The 22903-nt window shown below is 42.3% G+C and overlaps 1 protein-coding gene and 1 long non-coding RNA gene across 3 annotated transcripts in view; one reads left to right on the forward strand and one right to left on the reverse strand.

Annotated features, from left to right (window-relative positions):
• Window positions 1–22903, reverse strand: part of LOC143526654 (uncharacterized) — a 59938-nt gene that overhangs the window by 3355 nt on the left and 33680 nt on the right. The gene's annotated exons all lie outside the window — the stretch shown is intronic.
• zic3 (zic family member 3 heterotaxy 1 (odd-paired homolog, Drosophila)) lies at window positions 1141–5370 on the forward strand. The gene is made up of 3 exons (XM_077021188.1): window positions 1141–2424; window positions 3319–3482; window positions 3828–5370. The coding sequence occupies exons 1-3, from the start codon at window positions 1425–1427 to the stop codon at window positions 4008–4010; spliced, it is 1347 nt and encodes a 448-aa protein (XP_076877303.1). The 5' UTR covers window positions 1141–1424; the 3' UTR covers window positions 4011–5370.

Below are 22903 nucleotides of genomic sequence, written 5' to 3' on the forward strand. Positions count from 1 at the left end.
GAGAGAGAATGTGAAAAGCTCTGGCGTTACAAAGCGCCGCTTGAAGCACTCAACGCGTCTCTGAACTTGATCAGATTTTATGTGTCCTGCAGCGAGTCAGCGAGTCAGCGGCAACCCTGTGAAACTCGCTGAATAGCGCGGTTTTCTGGCAAAGTCAAAAAAGAAATTTCCAAAGATATTGCAATTACTGCCATCTTTCTTTCTGTCTTTTATTCTTGCGTCCTACGCCCTGTAATGCTTTACAAACCGCCCCCTTCCCAGGCGGATCCAAGAAAGCCCAAATTCGGAATTCTGCCAGAACGCTCGTTTAAAAACATCCTATAGGCCTGCTTTAAAAATGTTTGAAAAAACAAACATAAGACTAAAATATCACGATAGATAGATAGATAGATAGATAGATAGATAGATAGATAGATAGATAGATAGATAGATAGATAGATAGATAGATAGATAGATAGATTTTGGAAAGCTAAAGTGTGAAGTATAAAGATTTTGCATAAATTTAATTTTATTGCCTATATTTTATTTGTAGAAATTACTCTGCGTGAACAGTCACATAGCATTAAACTCGTTATTTGTTATGCTAGGTGTCGTTTTTTGTTTATTATTTATTCTGTTTATATAACTTTAGATGACAGCCTATTTCGCCTGGTAAAGCTACTCAGTGAGTAAATCTAGACCTAACCCCTAAAAATGTAAGTAGCTTATATGATTTTTATCATAAAGTTAGGAACTTCAAGTCAATAGTAATGTTAAATCTTATGGTTGTGTGAAAATGTAGCCTGATTTTTGTGACCATCCAAAACTGAAAATGACAAGAAATAATATACCGTCAAAAAAATTCGGCACTGCCTAAAAAATGTATTTCTGTAACTTTCAGAACAGCTGGCGTGCTAAGTTCGGGAAATAAACAAGACGCCCAAAGTGCACCGAAACGTCTCGCTGCTTTACCTGCAAATAATATGAGCACGGACCAATCAAATTTAACCACTGAAACGAACTGCCATTTCCAATAGCAAATGGTGCCAATCAATAGACATGTAGCCAATTAACTCTTTTCATAGTTGTCACGTGACTTAGACGGCGCGGTATTCTCATTGGACGCCGTAGACCTGCCTCCCGAGCTCATTTATGTGCAAGGAGTGAGTGATTGACTTTATCAGTCCAAGGACATCATTCGTCTGGAGAGGGGGGGAAGTTTGATCCTCTTTCTCACGGATCCCAGTAACGGGAGTTTCTCTCCCCCGTTCACCGAGCTCGGAACTATTAATCTACGTTTTAAACTTTTTTGATGCTTATTTAGATGATTATAGATTTCACATAGTTAGGCTTGATTTCGTTTACCGCTCGCGTTGTTTAACTTTAGTCCGCTAACCTGGGGTGTAAAATCTATTCTCTTCGTTTGCGTTTGTCGATTGAGCCCAATGACTATGCTCCTTGATAGCGGTCCGCAGTTCCCGTCACTAGGAGTGGGAGGGTTCGGCACACCGAGGCATCATGAGTTAGGCACCCGAGACCCCGGGCTGGGGCTCAATCCCTTCGCAGATTCGACCCATTCGGCAGCTTTTAAGATCAGTCCCGTTACTCACGACATCGCCTCCAGCCAGACATCAGCCTTCACGCCGCAAGCCACTGGATATGCAGCCGCACTGGGACACCACCACGGAGGACAGGTCGGCTCCTACGGCGGCGGAGCCTTCAACTCCACCCGGGACTTCCTCTTCAGAAACAGGGGCGCAGGCATCGGAGACTCGGCGGCGACGAGCGCCCAGCACGGGATCTTTGCGGCTTCCGCCGGGAGTCTACACGGACCCCCTGGAATCTCGGACAACCCGGGCCATCTGTTGTTCCCCGGGCTCCACGAGCAGAGCGTGAGCCACACTTCACCAGGAGGACATGTGGTGAACGGGCAAATGCACCTAGGTTTACGCGGGGACATTTTTGGACGAGCAGACCCGTACCGCCCTGTGCCGAGCCCACGTACGGATCCTTACGGTACCGCGCCGCTACACAACTACAACCACCCCATTAACATGAACATGGGGATGAATGTGCCGACCCACCACGGTCCAGGGGCCTTCTTCCGATACATGCGCCAGCCTATAAAGCAAGAACTGTCCTGTAAGTGGATAGACGAGAACCAGATGAACAGACCCAAAAAGACTTGCGACAGAACTTTCAGTACGATGCACGAGATGGTGACGCACGTGTCCATGGAGCACGTCGGCGGTCCTGAGCAGAGTAACCACGTTTGCTACTGGGAGGATTGCCCGAGAGAAGGGAAATCCTTTAAGGCCAAATACAAACTCGTGAACCACATCCGAGTACACACGGGAGAGAAGCCGTTTCCTTGTCCCTTCCCTGGCTGTGGAAAAATATTCGCAAGATCGGAAAATTTGAAAATTCACAAGAGAACTCATACAGGTAGGGTACCTTTCTGTTTCTTTGTTTTGTTTCGATATAAGCCTGCACGCCGAAAGATGCAAATATATAAAAAGATGCAAGCTTTTACTTATTTAGCTTGACTCAGTCCTGGCAAAACATTTGGGCCTGTAAGGCCGCGTTTTTACGTCTCGAGAAGCACAGTAAAATGTCTCATGATAATAACCGTGAGGCGCAACTATTTAAAAAGTGATTTAGTTGTATAGTGCAGAAAGATACAATAAATATGCATATACTATCGATATTTTAACATCAAAAACTTGGAGCTAAAGAAGTTGGATTAGTAATGAGTTTGTGTATGATTGCGAAGGTCCCCTTATTCCATTTGTAAAGCTGCTTCTGATGTTTGCAGCCTAGTTGTTAAATAGAATGTTGTTTGGTTAGTTGTGTGAATCCACGACAAAAAAAATGTTAAATGTCTGCGTGTAAGTGTGAATTGAGCAAATTACATTTACTCTGATGGCCCCTTGATGGATCTGTGTCAAAATCAATGACCCGTTACTTCTGAGAATCACACGCAATGTAAAGCAAGCTGTTGAAAATGGCTACAGTTGGTAATTAGATTACAGAGAGTTGTTGTTTAGCTATCATAAAACAGAATTTCGTGTCAGAGCAAAGCCGCATTCACGTGCGAATTTTGCGGCGTTAAAGTAAACGTAATTTAGAAATCGTACGTGTTGATGGGAAGGATTCATCATGTGCTGCCGATGTAGTACATCTTATGGTACAAGTCGCAATTCAGGGATAACCTCGGTGTATGGTAGTCATACTCTCACAGGTACTGGAAATTACATAACAAGACTCAGGCTTTCGCGAAACAACACATTTCTATTTAAATGCTTACGTTTAAATGCCCGTGTTGATTGTCTCTTTTAGGCGAGAAGCCGTTTAAGTGCGAGTTTGATGGCTGCGACAGGCGCTTTGCAAACAGCAGCGACAGAAAAAAGCACATGCACGTGCACACTTCTGACAAGCCATACATCTGCAAAGTGTGTGACAAGTCCTACACACACCCAAGTTCTCTCAGGAAACACATGAAGGTAACCGAACTTTAATCACTCTTGGGTCTCCAAAAAGTCTTCTGTTTTACTCTAACGGGGGCAGGTCATACAACTCAAGAAACAGGCTACTACTACCGCTGAAGCGATTTTAAGTTCGGCTAATGACACTAAATCTAAATAAGCACAACATGTAGGCTACATAGGTCAACATAGATTTGTTATTGTTGGTGGTTTTATCAATTAATTATCGTGCTGTATTAATATAGATGTATAGAATTTATGATTGTGCCACAGAGATGAGACTCCTTTGAAATCACATATGCATATACATTTACAATGCAGCCTGTGTAGTTACTCACACGTTCATAAATATTGTCATTAAAGGTACATGAGTCACAAGGTTCTGAGTCGTCTCCGGCCGCGAGCTCGGGGTACGAGTCATCCACGCCACCGGTTCTGGTTTCGTCCAACACGGAGGACTCGACAAAAACACCCCCGTCCGCCGTGCAAAGTACATCAGCACACAGCGAAGGACTACCGCCCAACTTCAATGAATGGTACGTTTGAAGCTACAAGCAGACTCTCTTTGTGGACCAAAAGGTTAAAAAAAACCTTAAAAAACTATTTACACCTTGGTGAACAAAATGGCAAAGGATCAACACGAAGAGATGAGAGTTGGTCAGAGAGCCACGTCCATTCTCAGGATTTGAAATTTGACTTTTATTCCGAGTTCGAAGAAAAAAAAGAAGCATAAATAAAAAACCTACACTTTCTAAGAATAAATGGAATGGTTTTCCGTTTTAATTTTCCAATTTTCAGATGATTATTTTATTTTTTATTTTATGTATTTTCTCAAAAGTTTATTTAAAAATAAAGGAAAAGGAATAATATTTCACGGTGTTTTATATCGGTGACGATCTTGTCACCTTTTGATTGATTGTTAAAACTTCAAACAGTCTTAAGAAACGTGCCAAAGTCTTTGTCTTGAACTTGAACAACATCAAAAATAATAAATCATAAATAAGTATATAGCCTCGTGAATGTATTTCCTTGTTTGATGGAGTCGAATCTGTTGTCCACGTCCGTTTTGAGATGGAGAAATGTGGTAGTAGGTTACGATTGTTACCTTTTGAATATAACGTTGCCTTTTGTTAATAACAATGTAAATACATATCCATGATGCCATATTTATCAATTTGTAATTTAATTATCGGCGAAGTGCCGTATCTTAAATGATATTTATGGAAACGTTTTCTAACAAGATTGTACAGTTTTGCCTCATAACCAGCTTAACATTCAACGAAGGTCAACTCTAAAAGCTTCCTTAGCGCGATTGTATCTTTTTTTTAAACCAATAAATGTGTCTTATCTGGATAAAAAATATCAATTATGAATATAATGGATCAACATTTTCTAAAGGTTATAATATTGTATAGGCTATTCATGTTTTTAAGCTCCCACGAGCACTCACAAATGCAGCAAACACTATGTGAGACAAAATTTCTTAACTGACTGATAAATTAACTATATAAAGTGTTACTGTCGACATATTCCTGACTTTGATCAAAATTAACTTCTTTTGTGTATTTTTCTTTATTCTTAGCAGAGGGTCGACTACATTTCTATAAGCAAGTATTAGGTACAAATTCGAGAGGACCATTAGCCAGAGTCCAGTAACTCCTTGCATTTCGATAAGACTCTCAGACGTGTCAGAGCCATAGAACTTACATCCATGAACTTTTAACTCGTGATAGTGTTAAATACACTAGATTCTCGGGGTCAAAAGGCCAACCATTTGAGTCAGTATGGTACTCCATTTTGATGGTTACAGTACTGTCTTTTGTGGATGCAAGTATGTGTTTTAATGTTTCCAAGAACAATGAACTGTCACAACACAGTAATCACAAATAAAACTTTTTGTCTGTCAGTTGGCATTGTTTGAAATGTAGTTCTTGTGAATATAAACATGTTATTTGTCTTGAGTACTGTGGTGTTACATAGGAGTTTGATTACACATTTGCTTGTTTTATGTGGATAACCTTTCAAGATTAACTATGTTTGGACAAATTTTTAGTCTTAAGAGTAACAGAAATATGTTTCCGGAGGGAAAATTTGTTCAGTGGCACAAAGAGTTACAGCATTGCATTGTAACCTATTTTTAAGAATTAAATATTATGCATTCAGAAATATATTGTGCTTACGATTTCAGACCACCAGCTCTCTTAAGAAAAAAAAGTAAGAATACAGTACCTCGCAAGTAACAGTGATATCAAATACTTTTATTTAAATAATTTAATAAATATATATGTTTTATAAACTATTTTCTATATAAAAAAACAAACCTTTATTTCAGCCACCCTCACTGTATCATGGGCCATGGACTCAGAAGCAAATCTGCTGTCCCAGGGCTACTTGAATGTGATGTTGTAACGCTTTCTGGAAGACATGGGTCACGTAGCAAGCTACTGCTGAAAAACAAATGTTTAAACTGATGAACTGTGTGACTGTGCCACATTCAGCGCTAATGTTGATACGAGCCTATTCGTAATTTAGCACAGAAGAAGAACGATGTACTTTTCAACTAGACCTGTTGTTTGTCAGTTTGTTTGTTTAACAAACAATTTATGATAAAATGTGAAAATAAGTTTTGACTGAAATTAAAAAGTTACGAAATGTGACAAACGGAAACTCGAATTCATCTCTTTTTTCATTAGCTTAATTATTCTAATCTGACCGTGGCGATGCTTTTTAATAGTGGCCTTTGCTCGGTGCAACCTACGAGTCAGTAATACACTTGAACTTGACAGTGAGTGAGACGCCATCTTAGCGTCGTGTTTCTTAAAGGGGCGGATGTTTGCGTCTGTGCGCGTGACAGCGTGTCGTTTCCAGTTCTCCTTTAACGCACGTGTAAGTGAGAACTGTGGAGTGCAGCGCCTACAGACGTCCTCGAGGACGCTAAATGGGATTGTTTCACAAGTTTTTAGAGATGTGCGACATCGCTGCCGTAGCCCTTTCGACGCGTTTTCAGCCTAAAAGCACAAAAGAAGAGGAAATTATTATTATTTAATTATTCAGTACAAACGTTATATCTGCGCGCGCGAGCTGCTTTAGCCTGCCTCTGGCATGCATATATATATATATATATATATATATATATATATATATATATATATATATATATATATAGAGAGAGAGAGAGAGAATCAGTAAATCTATAGGATAGTACGCTCAACAAACTGCAGCACTCAATATCAATATGATGCTTTTATCCACACTCTTCTCATCATGATTCTCACATGGAAATATGGTTACATGCTTGGCTTCCTTTGCACTAGCCTCATATAATATATAACAAAAAATATTTTAAATTGATTCACACCTAGATGTAAATAAACTAAAACTGGCCTTCTTTGTCACAAGCAATTTGCCTCCGATTAGTAGATGTTATGTACTCTTCCTCGCGTACAACCCACCGCCATCTTCGAATATAAACAGTTTTAAGAATTAATTTAAAGCGCGTCTTTTTTCCCCCTCTTGCGCAAGCGCAGTCTTTTATTTCTCCCCAACATTTTTGTCGTCCCGCCCCCCCATCATAAAAAGGCTTCCTGGCACACCGTGACGTCACATCATGGCGGGTTGTTCCACTGAGCCAAACTACCAACCCAACCTGACCAATAACAGCACCGACCGGACCCTGGATCAGGGTTTGAAAAATGCGGCATGTGAACAAAATTATATCGGCGGTAAGATAGAAAGGCTTGGTGTTCGGATCATACCACCTAAAGAAACCCCTGAAAGGGGTGCTTTCTGTGCATTCTCAAAAGGATTAGACAGCCTTGGCAGTCACGTGGGAGCAGTTTTGTACTAGCAAGCAGTTGCTAGACAGAGGTGATGTAGAACCATTGTGTGAGCCCAAGGATAGAATAAAAAACTCATTATTCATGTAGTTTATTATGGGAAAAGTTTTTTCTGACAGTTTTGATAGTACTTAAGTGGTTTGCGCCAGTTCACCATATGGTGAATTTCTGGGGAGCGTATATTGCATTCTGCAGTAAAGGGTTTTTCCAGCAACAGCGTTCGGCTTCCCCACAGCATCAGTCTCCTCCGACTATAAGCAGTGAAACTCACTGTGAAAGGATCAGTCTGTACACGCGCGTACCAAACGCAAGTCAATCCGAAATACAGTTAATAGCTAAAAGTTATCTGAACATCGAGGATGTTAACGAATGTTGTTGTTTATCACAATATATTGCTATTGTAACATCGAGGATGTTCACTACAGCTGTTCTTTATTACTGTATATTGATATAGTAACGTGCATCCATTCAATGCTCCTTCTCATTATCTCCTATTTTAAATATCCGAAACACCAAACACACACACACACACACGTGCGATTCTAGCTATTATATCTGCGTATAATGACTTCCTGCGGTACTAAAATAGTGTTTGATTCAGTCCGGAACAGACCGCAACCGCTTCTGAACTGGAGACGTACTGCTTCTGAACACGTCTCTTAACATTAGTCTATAAGTTTAACTGTTCTATAACAACTTTAGTCGCTACTTCGCCTAAGCAACTTTATAATGTCCGACAAATGCCTAATTACTTGAGGGGAGAAAAGATAAATTAATTAACCCAATATTGCCGAAAGTTGTGACAAACCATTAAGGCGTACAAGGAACCATAAGGCCAACTTTAGATCCTAGTGAATTAAATAGTCTATTTCTAAGATGCCTACGTGGTCTTATAAATTTGCTGTAACGTTTTGTGCTCTTCTTTGTGTGTTCGCATTTGAAAGGTGGCCAGTTTTAGTTAGCCCGAAAGAACTTTCTCCTGCAAACGGTCTATTTAGCCTACTTAACCGCAGGCCTGAATACGACTACCCTCGGGTATCCCATTTCACTGTTTTTCTCTAATAAGGATGGTTATTCACCTGCAGGAGAAATGCTGCATATGTAAAGGTGATAAAGCAGGATGTGTCCTTTCAGAATCTACTTAGGACGTGATGCAAGACTATTGTGATGGAAAATACGAATCACAATAGTATTGTTATTTACAACCACCACAGACAAGTCATTCGTTAATGGGGCGTTTAAGAATATTTACATTTTACTTCGCTTCATTTGGAATTAAAAGTAGGTTACAATAGCTAATTTTTCTCAGAATAAGCTGTTTTAGCAGGGAACTAAGCTACTTATTAAATTGTATACTGGTTTAATATATGCGTAGGCTAGTAATTGGTACTTGTCCAAAGTAAGATAGTGTAGTATTGTTATGAGCGACAGTACCGTTTCTTTGATATAGGCCTACGCTATTTAGTTACTATATGTCAGTTTTGGTTATGGCACATTAGCAATTCTGTTCTCTTGGATATAAAGATTGTCCTGCACCGCAGACAACTTACGACAACGTGATGATATAAATCGTAACGTCTTCACAGTTGTTTCATCATCTAGCTACGCGAAATCAGAAGTTTATCAACTCCAAGTCCAACGATAGTCAACTGTGAGGCTAGAACATCTGGCAGGCTTTTCCCCCCAACGTGTGCGGACGTTAATGGGTCTCCTGGGTAAAAGTGAACTGACAACCATTATTTTCCAACAAAGCAGATGTTGTACAATTGTGTGACTGAAGGATTTATCACAAACACAAATGAGAAGCGCGCAAAGACACAGCGTCATTATTTATAGCTCGCCAGAACTATAACTTAACTTAAAACACTTCTCAACACCAAACCAAAGCTAAACTTGCGAGGTATGTTTCGTTATCTCAGAATACATGTTGTGAATTAGGTTATGAGATGTTGTTTTGACTGAGAATCTGACTCACTTAAATTCTTTAAACATGAAAATTGCACTGTTTTCGAAGTTATCGTGTTACGGTGTTTACTTCAAAGAGGGTTTACACCTGAAAAGCCGTTCACAACTTTTGTTTGGAGGGAATAGAGGGGAGAGGATATCCCACTGCAACAATACTTCTCCTGGAAGGCAGTTAAAAGACACAGATCAATGGGGTATCCCGCCTTTACACTGAAAACAATGAATGCAGATGCGATGCGTTGTTCAACAAATAAGGGAAACCTTAGGAAATTCTGCTATTCATTTGCTGAAATCTAATTTTAGACATGTCTTAGTTGTGTAGCCGTGGAAAATATATTTGGCTACTCTTAATAAGTCAAAAGAGACAAAACTAATCACGCGTATAAAAAGGTAATCATTCTTATGAGTGACAAAACCACGGAATTAAATAAAACATAAATCATCAGCACTTGAAATCTGCCATGATCCTTATCCATTTGCAAAATAGTTGACCAGCCCTTCTTAAATACTACAGGCTACCATGTACTTTGGATAATAGGATCCTGTATATTGTTATTTAACCAATTTATTTTGCATCTCTGTTTCCCCTTATTATATTTGTGGTTTGTTTGAACACTGCTATTTTTGCTTTTAGTGTCAGCCACAGGAGGATGTATTTCCCTGTTGAGTCCAGTCCTTCCAAAGTATGTTCCTTATGCTCCAGGGACATTAGTTTGGTCACTACTAATGCCATAGGGTTGTTCATTAGTGGCCCATACTTGGTTCTTGTAAAGTTGCTTTGAGACAGCTAATGTTTGGTGTTAAAAATATATATGCGCACAGGGCCACATATGATACATATATAAACATACTGTATGCATGTTGTTGTTTGTGCAGCTGATGAATGAAGGATCACTGTGTGCTTCAGTGCAGTGAATCTCGTTCCCTCTCTCCCCCTCTCTTTCTCCACACACACACACACACACACACACACACACACACACACACACACACACACACACACACACACACACATTATATATATATATATATATATATATATATATATATATATATATATATATATATATATATATATATTTCATATATAGGTTTCATGCAGCAACGCTTAAATTCTGTAATTTAATGTATCTGATTGTAAAACTGTGTTCTGGATGCTTGTAGTCTTACAGACCACAGGACCATTAATTTAGGCTACTACACGTGGGTTGCAAACATAATGTAGAAATATTAACATTAAAGTTCACGCTAAACAGTCCATGTTCCCTACATTGTTTTTAAACAAACAACGTGTTTAAAAAGCACACCTACGTTCACACTATTGCCCTAATAGTGATTCCACTCCTCTTCACTCTCGCACGTTACACTCCCACATGTAATTACATTACCACAGTTCCAATTTGTACTTGCATCTGTGTGAAATCTGACTGCTTCCGGTAGACGGCCCATCAACTGCCACCAGCTGCCAAGACTTTATCCCAGTTACTATTTATTACAGGAAACTATTTATTATTGACCCAGCTACTGTGTATTATATCTAAGTTATTAATTATTCTTTGGTTTGGAAAAATTCCATTTTGTTTGATTTAGAAAGTCAAAATTAGTCTAGTCTACATGCTGTGACGGAACAAACTTTTAGGAAGGATTTTTGTTTAACTGCTAAACCTTTTTATAGGGTCATGTTCTTTTGGTTATAACCAAATAATTACTACTGCAGCATCCATACTATGCGAAGGCAGACGAGTAAAGTGTAAGGCGAGTTACTGTAAGGCTAAGACTGATGACAACAAGATGGACGCCCAGTATCAAAATTCTGTCCATCTGCCTTGCAACCAGCAGCTAAATCGTTCATTAAGTCCATGTAACTCATTCAGCACTTACAAATGCAACAGATAACTGTTGTTAAGCAATAAAGAAAGTACTTTACTTAGACTTTGGGTCTATTCAACAGAACGTATGGCATTACATTGTTCGTTTCAAGAACATTTGTCACCATTGGAGCATTATGGGTAAGCTGCTCCAATGGCATATCGTTTTATTTATATATATATAGCTTAGGTGTCAGTCCTACCGGAGATTTCAGAGATTATTTGTGTGTAAGGGATATGGCAGCATAAAGTGGACATACATACTACATTGCAATGTTACTGCTATCAAATGCAATTGAAATATCCCCTGTTGAATATCATTTGTTGAACCCAGACCTTTTGAAGACCCACCTGCATGTATGTATTATTTTGACCAAATTATATGCTACCTTTGTTGACTCATGTGAATGCCATTGTATATTCAAACACTCAAAGAACACTCAAATGTTGAATATCTGAAACTGATCAGGACCCTTACAGCACACAATTTTTTAAAATGTATGTTGCAATCAACATGGCCAAGGCAAATATTTGCTACAGCCTTTGAAATGTTTACGATAATACAAGATGCTAAAAATACATGCTTTAACCACTACAACTATCCTGCAATGTAAAAAAGATTGGTATATCATCATTTTCCTATCATGTTATGTATGACTAGCCAACCTAACTGTGTTACTGAGAAAATGGTACAGCTAAGAACAACTTAACATTTAAATTACTTTTACTGACTATATTTGTCTGACATACTTTTTAGCTCCTGAGGACTGTGGTTTTGAGTTAACTCCAAAGTCATATTTCTCAACTGGGGTCACAAACGACCCCAAAACCGTTAATGGGATACTTCACATCATATTTATTATCATATATGCAATTGTTTTGTGTTACCAAAGGAAAAATCCAATGGACTCCAGTTATGTCTGGCTTAGGGGCGAATAATCCAGTTCACAGCCAAGATGCCAGTGAACTGAAATAGATCCTTTTCTCATATATATATATATATATATATATATATATATATATATATATATATATATATATATATATATATATATATATATATATACTATTACAAATAAAATAACAAATACAGTTTTTGCCACTAGTGCAGTGATATGCAGAAAAATATTTTCCTTTTCTTTCACAAAAACCAAAAATACCTTCTGCACATAGTTCATATTTCAACGAATTGAGTTAAATGTGTTATCATTGTGATTTTTTTTATGAGAAAATGATAAAAATTTATAGGAGTGTTCAGACTGAAAAAGTATGCATGCCTGCCCCAGTTTGACACTACACTCTGTGCCACTGAATTTCACCCAGGAAAGTTAACAGCAAGTACAAGGCCTTCCACTTTCACTACAAGCTATCTATCCATCTTCATTTAATTGCCAGATACTGGAAAACAGCACCCGGACACCTGGTTAATGACTACACTTTGCTCTTTGTTGTGGGTGTACTTTTGAACTAGTCCTCAGACAGACCTAGTTTACAGCAACACACTGTCTCTGAATGTCTACAAGAAAAAATAGTACTTCACACAAACAGTGCAAGAGAGAGAAACCAGACTCTATTACCCCCCCTCCTCCGCTTCACCAACACACACACACACACACACACACACACAAACAAACACACATACACTCACTTACTTTAAGGCCTAGAAGCCTTAAAAGGCTTAGAAGCAAGCTCAAAGGGACACATCACCACAAGATAATGTCAGACCAGGACAGTCCATGCGGTGGACATGACTAAGTAATCAGTGACGTGGAGGACCAGGGTCGGTGTTTGGTAGAGCAGGATGATGGTGTGACCTTTACTGGGTCAGTGAGGTGTCATTAGACAAGGCCCCTGATATTACGCAGCAGAGTGAGCACACTTAGCCAAACTGGGGCATCAGTGCACCAGTCATTATACCACATCAGTACATCACACATACTTAAAGGGCAGGGCAGAGTGAAGGAGCAGGTGCCATCCGTTTCAATGTTAAGGAAGTCTCCATACGCTCTCAGTGTGGAGCACACACAGCTACGCACCAAATGGACGCACTTAACAAAGTGTGCGAGTTTTCACCTCACCCTCGCAGCAGCTGGGACAACGTTCACACCAGCAAGGCCTTCCGGAAAGAAAACATCCTCTAGACTTTCAGACTTCGCAGTCTTTCCAGCTGATCCATCAGTATGAGGGATTCCCAGCTCACTGGCAACACCTGTCTTAGTTTATGCAACTATAAATGTAGCTGTGTAAATTTGTCTTTTCATTTTGAGGGGGAAAAAAAAACCCTCCAAATGCCCAGTTGAATTATCTCGAATTAACTCGCTGCACGTCACAGATGTTCGTTTACGTCTCGAGGGAAGTGCTCTCTCAATTCAAGATCTTTCTTGAACATTTCATCATTTCTAACTCATTCATAATGTACACAAATCGGTGATTAATGATCACGCTGCCTGTTATGTCTTCCACAAAAATCTGCGCGTGATCATTTCACGCATGATTGTGCTCGCTGGAGTTCATGAGCAAGTAAATATAGTCACTGCTGCATACCTATTTCCATGTGGACTTTTGTTAAATTAAAGAAAACGGCTACGAGGCTCAGAATGGTAGCGTCCCAGGTCCAGGAGAGTACGGGGGAAGCAGGCGCAGGTAGACTGACCATCACGGGGGAGGGTAAACCAGATGCCTCTTGGAAATTGTCAGACTATTGCCAAAGCGACCTCATGCCAGGATAATACAAGGCCCATAGGTGTTCCTGAGACAGCCCCAACCCACATGCTGATAACCTTTCAATGCCGGAGAGCCAATCTCCCAGTAATTGCTTTTCCTCTGTTTCATCTCTTCCTTTCGATGGGCATTCCACAAAATATAAAGGATCATTCACTTTGTTTTCTCTCAGCCATTTCATCCAAGAAAAAATGGGTTCATTCTAGACTCCAGATCTTGCTGTGCTAGGCTTTAGTGTGCTTCCTGGCCTTTCTGTGATCAATGCATATTACATAAATAAAAATAATGATTTAAATTACACTACAACTACAACTGCAAATGTTTAAAGGATGATAATCCACGATTGTAAATGATGAGGCTGTAGGCCTGTCTGTAAACACGCTTCTTTGTGAGCTTCAGCGTTGTGATGTTATGTTTAAAAAAATGCTTCTCAATTCAAAGCAAATTAAACGTCGTCACAATAATCTGCATTAAGACAATTCAGTCTTTGTGAATTATTATTATTAGTATGATTATTATTATTACTGGGAATTTGTTCTAACTCTAGCCTACTTTATCCAGCGGTCGTATAAAAGGTGTGAGTGCGTGGCACTACCTCACACTTCACGGATACCTTATCTAATTTAGTCCTGTAATTCTCACAAAAAGACATCACATTATTATTAACAATTCACTTGACATATCCTTGAAAAACCCATATGAAATGAATGTCAAGGAGATCTCAACCCAGCACTATAGACCAGATTTGTGATTTCCTGTTTGTGATCAAACTGCACAAAGTAGTTTTGAGCAACCTACCCAGAGTTTCTGACGATATTTGACGATAGACAATATTGTTCTTCAAAATATCTTCCCGACAGCAAATTCTAATTCAAATCCCAACTACAAATTCTACAGTTCAAATCCATCAAAAGTGTTTTATTCTTGGTAGGAATTAATAATACATCACCTGTCGGTCAGGCTGCCTCTCATTTAATATGTACCCATTCAGGCATTAGAAACAGGTTAAAGGGGGATGACGGGCAAAGTGCTCCACTTGTAAACGTGATATAATAAGACAGGACAAAGAGGGGGGAGACACGTTCACAACCAACAGCTGAATACACTATACGCTCTTACTGACGAGAAGAAAGAAATACGTCAAACAGCAAATTCTGTTTAAATCCACATTCCCAAACTGGCTACAAATTAGCATAGGTTTCGTCATTGGTGTGCATTTTTACAAATTAGCATGTAGAAATAACCTCCAATAAACAAAATGACACTTTGCCTTGATTTGTATCTTGAGTTATCCTATCTCCTGCTATCAAATGTGTTGATTCCGCCAAATGCTCAAATAGGGTGTGTGTGAAGTATTCTGTTTAATTTCGCTTGTCTCCTAAGTGATTTTGTTACATTACCTAAATAAGGTGAAATCTAGGGCAAGCAGACTTGAGCAGTCTGGTTGTCGGAGTCAGTGAAGTGTGAAATTGCAACACCAGACAGCCAGCATAATAGCTCAGAAGGGGGCTAATGTTCCTGCTACACTCACAGCACATTTTTATAATGGCTAAATTAAAAGAAAAATATATAGATTTATTCTGGGCTCAGTTTGCTTTTTAATTCATTGTTTCATTTTGTATTCTTGTTTCGAATTCCTATTCATTCTCTCCATTTGTCGCTTTCTTTCAGTCAGATCCCGTGTAAGGGACTGATGCTTATTAAAGGGAAGGGCCCACCTTCAGAGAAAGAAAGCGGAAATAAAACGGCTAGTGGGAAGAGGGTATACGTGAGGTTTGTAAATTGGGCCTTTGGAAGCCCCCCGCCACGTACAAGCACCCTGACGTGTCAGCAAGGGAAGAGAAAAAACCATTTAAATGAATAACCGCAAGCTGCCGATTCTCCAGAGCCCCATCCCCCCGCATCGCCGGCAAACAGCCGCTGCCGTAGGTGCCCGACGAGAGGATCGATACTGGCCACAGGTCGCTTAATTCACGGGTGCTTTTGTGCGGAGGAGTGAACTTTCTCTTAAACAAGGCCGACCTCGATTTCCACAGAACAACAAAGCACACAGGAGTGTGCCACTGGGGTCTGGCTCCCAAAGTAAACTGCCACAAAGCCAATCTACAAACATGTGGCAAGACATTCTCAGGCAAATGAACGAGGCGTCTCACGGCTCTGAAGAGCAAAACGAACGGTAGATGATTAGAAAGGCGAGCGAGCGAGCGCCAACTCCGTCAGAGACGATGGACATCTGCCTGGTTGCTTCTGTACTGGCAGCGTTTTGCTGCACCTGACATGATCAGACACCGTCAGACCTGGCCAAGTAACCTGTCCTTTCTCTAGAGACAGGTTCCCCCTCTCCTCTCCTCTCATGAGTATCCCCTCTCCTCCACGCTGCTGACAGACCACAAGTGAAAAACCCTCATAATCCTCATGGCGTCCAAAGTGTAGCCAAGGAGGTAGCTCTGTACTTATTTGCACTTTTTTGTCATTTTTGCACAATTCTGTTCAGATGCCATGCGTGTGAGGTTTTGCATCACACCAACAATAAATAAGAACTAAATGTTTTTGGTTTTGCATGCGTTCTCTTTCACCCCACCACATTAGAGGAAGGAGAGCTGCTCCTTACCCAACCCTGCGAGGCGTACAGTAATGACACCTACAGAAACGTGGAGAAGGAGCATTGAGTCGCGTTTACTAAAGCACCGCACGTTTCAATAATGCAACCAATTACTGGATCCTCAAGCCCTTGCCTGGTCAGGTGCTGCATTACTGTTTTTGCCCAGATTAAGAAACGACGCACATGACCAGCAGGCCGGTCCAAGAACAACCCCCACTCCCACCTCCCAGTGCCAACACCCCCCTCCCCCAACCAGTGCCAAGCCCATGCTCACGGCTGTAGCCGCCACTGCCTGTTTGATTTCACTCTTCGCTGTACAGCGGTACGGCTAACCCAAGCCACAGCCAGACTCCCCCAGGAAATCGACATGTCACTTCAACCCTATGACGGGGGATCTAAATCAGAACGTCTGTATAATACCCCTCATATATGCCACTTTCTCATCCCCAGGTGCTTAAAAGGTGTTACTTTCAGTAAAAGGGGTTAAAAAAGAAGAAGATTTTACTTCCAGCTATCCAGTGATGTGCACACGGCGACGTACATTGGGAAGTAACAAGTTAATGGGTTATGCAGACAGCACGGTTGAACCCAAAGGACCCCACGGCATAGTAGCCTCTTAATATGCCCGTCTCGGTGACGCTGATGGCTGGGCAGATCTTTCAATCTCTCCTACTCACATTTTTTTTCTTGCAGACAGCCATTAGACCTGTCATCGTCCATACTGCACACACTGGCAAAAAATTGCGTCCCAATTAAAAGGAATCAAAGACTGATGAGTAAAAAGCATCCCCCCTCAGCTGCGCTTTTAATTTTGCTATTTTCACCCATCTGGCCACTCATATGATGATTTGTGAGTTCCGGTGGATTGACAGAACAAAAGAAACTGTTGTGGAGAAGCTTATTTAATCAATTATTTATTTATTTTAATGTCATGGGCCGTTATTGTGCCCTGACTGTAACAGTGGATGGAAAATTACTGTGATTAGGCACAGCTATCCGGTCTGCCCTTACCACCACAGCAGGGGCACGAGTTTGGCATCCATGCACAGATAGTGCAGTAAAAAGAAATCAATCAGTCAAAAAAAAAGAAGAAAGAAAGAAAGAAGGAAACCCACTAAGTCTTTTGAATGTCACTCCTCCATCCCAGACAGGAAACCACAATGAACGTCCCATTACATCACCACCCAAATTTAGCACTTTCGACCAAAAAATGTGATTTAATTCTCAGTAGGAAAAATGGATGTTCAATTAATTTCTATTAGCACAAAATGATTTACACAGGGCATCTCATTCGGACTGACAGAGACAGGACTGGCATTTACTTCTTTCACATGGACGATAAGTAAATCATTTATAACCTATTGCCAATTTGAAAGAATCACGAGATCTCATTCCTCAGTCCAGGTATAAATTCAATCAAATGCCAAAACACAGTATAAGATCAATGTGAATTAATCACACGTTCAGTGATATAAAGCTGGAAAATAATGTTCTACTGCCAAGTAAATAACACAAATTTTAAATAGAGTTTCGATATTATATACATTTTTCAGTGACTAATCTTAGCAATGGGTTTGACTTTATCCAAACCCCATAGCCACGTACCACTGTAATATAGCTGTTATACTGATTGTGACCTTCAGAATTGGCAGTTGGCAGGTAAAGCAACCATTGCCAGAATCACATTTGTCACAGCCAAGATATTCTTACAAAAAACATTTATGACCCCTAGTAATAACTTTTGATGTCCCTTGAAATACTATTTTGAAAACTGTTCTATTCAGTGAGTGCTTTATGATGTATTCGAAGTGTTGAAACCCTGGCATTTATATGAAGAGGATATCAAACATTGGCCTCATCCCTTATTCTCACTGCGAGTGGCTTGGCTGGTGAGGGTGTGTGTGGGGGGGGGGGGGGGGGGGGGGGGGGGGGGCTGTACACCTGACTGTACACATTACCCACAGAGTTTCTCTGCTGCGACTTCACAGCTAGGGTTCATTAGTTTCGACTTCCACTCGTCACCTCCTCGGTTCACCTTCTACACAGAAAATGTGCAATCCACTGACTGATCTACTTTTGCCAAAACAGCCGAGCCTCACCCACTCAGGCTGGTGCTCGGGGTGCCGATGCTCCGGGTCGAGCGGCAGACTGCTGCCTGCACCCTCCATCGATCAGAACCCGACTTGTGAAGAAAAAAAAAAACAGCGTACGTAAAATGAGCAAAGGAAACGGTGTCGATGTCATGCGGCGGGCGCCGCTTCTCAAATTTTCTCTCGTGCAAAACTCCGGCGTGATCTTGGGCTCTATTTACACTGGCCCAAACAGACTCGTGACGCTTCATAGACAGATCTGGGGTAGCCGTGGTCAGGTCGTTCACGCCTGGAACTCCCGTCCCCTGACCCGGGGTGCAGCGCTGGAGTCCTGCGCAGAACAACGGGCTTTATATTTAATCCCTCTGCCCACCACATGTGGAGGGACGGGATCTGCAGCAAGTGTGAACGTGGCTGGGGGGCAGCGCTACTAGTGCGGGGAGGCAGCGCTACTACTGCGGGGGGCAGCGCTACTAGTGCGGGGAGCCAGCGCTACTACTGCGGGGGGCAGCGCTACTACTGCGGGGGGGCAGCGCTACTACTGCGGGGAGGCAGCCCTACTACTGCGGGGGGGCAGCGCTACTACTGCGGGGGGGCAGCGCTACTACTGCGGGGAGGCAGCCCTACTACTGCGGGGGGGCAGCGCTACTACTGCGGGGAGGCAGCCCTACTACTGCGGGGAGGCAGCACTACTACTGCGGGAAGGCAGCGCTACTACTGCGGGGGGGGCAGCGGTACTACTGCGGGGAGGCAGCGCTACTACTGAGGGGGGGCAGCGCTACTACTGCGGGGGGGGGGGGCAGCGCTACTACTGAGGGGGGGGCAGCGCTACTACTGCGGGGAGGCAGCGCTACTACTGCGGGGGGGCAGCGCTACTACTGAGGGGGGGCAGCGCTACTACTGCGGGGGGGGCAGCGCTACTAGTGCGGGGAGGCAGCGCTACTACTGCGGGGAGGCAGCGCTACTACTGCGGGGGGGGCAGCGGTACTACTGCGGGGAGGCAGCGCTACTACTGAGGGGGGGCAGCGCTACTACTGCGGGGGGCAGCGCTACTACTGAGGGGGGGCAGCGCTACTACTGAGGGGGGGCAGCGCTACTACTGAGGGGGGGCAGCGCTACTACTGCGGGGAGGCAGCGCTACTACTGCGGGGGGGACAGCGCTACTACTGCGGGGAGGCAGCGCTACTACTGCGGGGAGGCAGCGCTATTAGTGCGGGGAGGCAGCGCTACTAGTGCGGGGGGGCAGCGCTACTACTGCGGGGGCCCACAGTGGCATTTCAGCTGCCGCGGTGCCTCTCGTGCCTCTGCGTCTCCACGAGGAAGCTCAGAAATAGAGACATTCATAAAAATGTGACATAACTGGGGTGAAAGTTCATCCACTTGCCCGATGATTGTACAGCTCAGTGCCAGACTGCACCAAATATGAAATGGAAGAGTTATGACCTTAGTACGACCCCCAGCAGCAGCTCCGTTGCTTATCGTGCCATAACACACACACACACACACACACACACACACACCAAACCTTTACACATCCCTATCAAATCACACCACGGCAAAGAGATGGCTTCTAATGTAATGCACTTGCACCCCAGGTTTATTCCCCCTGTCTGATCTCTGCCACATGTGCAGAACTGGACCTCAGTGCAAACACCCCGGCTCCACCGGCCCCACCGGCCTGCTTCCGCTCTGCTGCTCTGTGCCGAGCGGCGTGGACTCGGTCGGCTCCTTGAGCGGGACACCAGGAGGCCCAGTCCAAGTTCTCCCTCCTGCTTCTCATTACCGGGGCATGTTGGGGTTTTATGGAGTCTTGTAAACCGCTGAATTACTGCACTTTGAAACACATTTTGACACTATTATGTGAGTGCGCGTATGGAAAAGCCTTTCATTGAGAGGCGGAAGCTTCATAATGGCAAATGACAAAAGAGCACGACTTGTTAATTATTTTTAACTACCGGATAAAATGATTATGAACTGGATAAAACACACAAAGGGCCAGTAACAGGAATATGAGGGGGGAAAAAACAGTATCTGAAAAATGGTGTTCACACTTGGTTCAAAACTAGGGGAGTTGTGGACTGGTTTGTTCCTATTCAGTGCAAAATCCATAACACCTAAAAATTTGAATGAGCACCTGTACAATACAATGTAAAATGGATCAATTAGGAACATTATTTCACTGTGTTTATAGAACAATGTCATTCAAATGTAATAATATAATCCACAGAATGTCACATATGCCTTGTTTAAAAAACAGTGTGTGGATAGTGTTGGATCATCTACATTTTTAAGCTAAACATTAGTTAAATCCATTAACATTACACTGTTTCAGAATAAAGTAAATACAGCAAACACTAAAACTAAACACTGTAACACTAAGCTTATATGGTAGAAATATAACTTGTATGACACATATAAATGGTGTGTATTTGGAGAAGGATTAGTGAATTAGATAAACTTCATAAATTAATTACTTAGATGGAGAGACTAAAACCTGGGTGATCGCACCACGTTTAGGCTTTACCACACACCCACTGCTTAAACAGAATTAGCTCTCTCGCGTGTCCATCTTCCTGGTATGGATCTTGTCTGTGCGCCTTCTATTGAGGCAGAGGCCTTTAGCCGGGCGACACAGCCCTCGGAAGAAAAGGTGACAGCCAGTCAAAACAGCGGCTGTTATTCCATCCGGGGCCCGAGTGTTGGTGAAGAGGTTCTTTTCATGCTTCCTCAACATGGTAAAGTGATCTTCTCCACAATGGGAGCACTCGAGGAGGCCGTCCCCAGCAAACAGGCCAAAACAAACAGTTCCCCCAGGACCCTGCTTCTCTGCAGCCGGCCCGAGCCCGCAACCTGGCCGCCAACGTCTTTCGCAACGGCCCCGGCGCCCGCGAGCACCTCAGAAGTGTGGCAAGCGAATCTCGCGTGATTTCGGTGTTGCGAGAAATGTTTTCCGATGGCAACAGTCACCTACACATACACGTTTATAATGATTTATGTTGGACAAAAGCTTTGACCAAGCAGTCAGGGAACAGTCTGTTTGCATTAGTCTAGATACTATGCTACCACAAACTAACAAAATACGGGCACTTTGTGTTCATCTACAAACGTTTGTTAGAACTAAAGGTAAGATTCCAGGTTCACAGAGACTGCAGAGATGTGGAAAACTGTAATATGACGAAACGTGTGTTAGAGGTCTTGAATTGTTTCGTCTAAACTGTCACAGCTTATAAAGAGGGGCGTCAGCACCACAGACACGGCATCAGGACAGCAGGGGGAGTGTCTCAGAGCAGCCTATAAACATGAAAATGTGGAAAATGTGTGTTAACATACACCTACCCTTTGGAAATATCTGGACACCCACACAAAAGGCTAAAAAGCCTCTAAAAATGTGACCGGATCTTCAAGTCATAACAATCATCTCGGCCCAGTTAAAACAAACTTTGAGCTCTGAGACTATCAGCACATGCTCTGTGCTACTGAGTAGGATGTGAAGTCCAGATAGGTAGTGCCAACAGACTTTGACACTACAACACAACTCATCACTGTATCAAAGAATGTTTTTCCTTCAACATACATCTATACACAATGCTGCTTAAGTTCAGAACAAGGACCTAAGAGTCTCAATCAAGTTTTGCTATTTTAACAACAGTATTCTAAATGCAGTTGTTAATTGTAATTTCATTGTTACAACATTTAACCTCAAAACAGACTTTAATCGAATGAGGTTTTTTTAACAAACCTTTCCCTACCTCCATGAACACGATTCAATGTCAGTGTGAAGGAGAGTGATGTGTTGGGCTCGAGAGGTTCTCCTCGCCCGTTTTCACAGGGTGACGTGCCTAAGTGTGACTGCCAGCCAGGCTGCGGTTTGGACTCGGTGTAAGGGAACTCTGAATGCGGAGCAGAGCGCCGCTGGGCCCGGGGCCAGCTTGCCCTGACACCATTTGGCTGACGGTGACAGAAGACTTAGCGCTCAGTTTTAATAGCCCTGCCTCCGTCCATAAGCCACTCTCACTAAACAGGACGGGCGGACTCCAAAACTTTATTCGAAGCTGAGGAGCAAACGCTCTCACAGGTCCCAAAGACGTAATCAAGCAGCTTCAAAACAAAACAAAACAAAGCAAAGCAACAAAAAAAAAAAAACAAAAACACACAACGGTCGAAGACGCACTGACAATTGCGAGCGTTATCCGAGGGGCCTACAAACAACTCCTGGAGCGAGTCCCTTCTCTCCGCCACGGCAGCGGACGAAAGAAGGAGGGCGAAGGGGATGTTTTCTTTCTTCCTTCGCCCGTCTTCTCTTCTCCTTTCTTTCTCTTTCTGTCTCTTCTTCCCTCCCCTTCGCTCTCCTTGTCCA

Source organism: Brachyhypopomus gauderio, chromosome 11 (assembly GCF_052324685.1).
Source record: "Brachyhypopomus gauderio isolate BG-103 chromosome 11, BGAUD_0.2, whole genome shotgun sequence".
Lineage (NCBI taxonomy): Eukaryota > Metazoa > Chordata > Actinopteri > Gymnotiformes > Hypopomidae > Brachyhypopomus > Brachyhypopomus gauderio.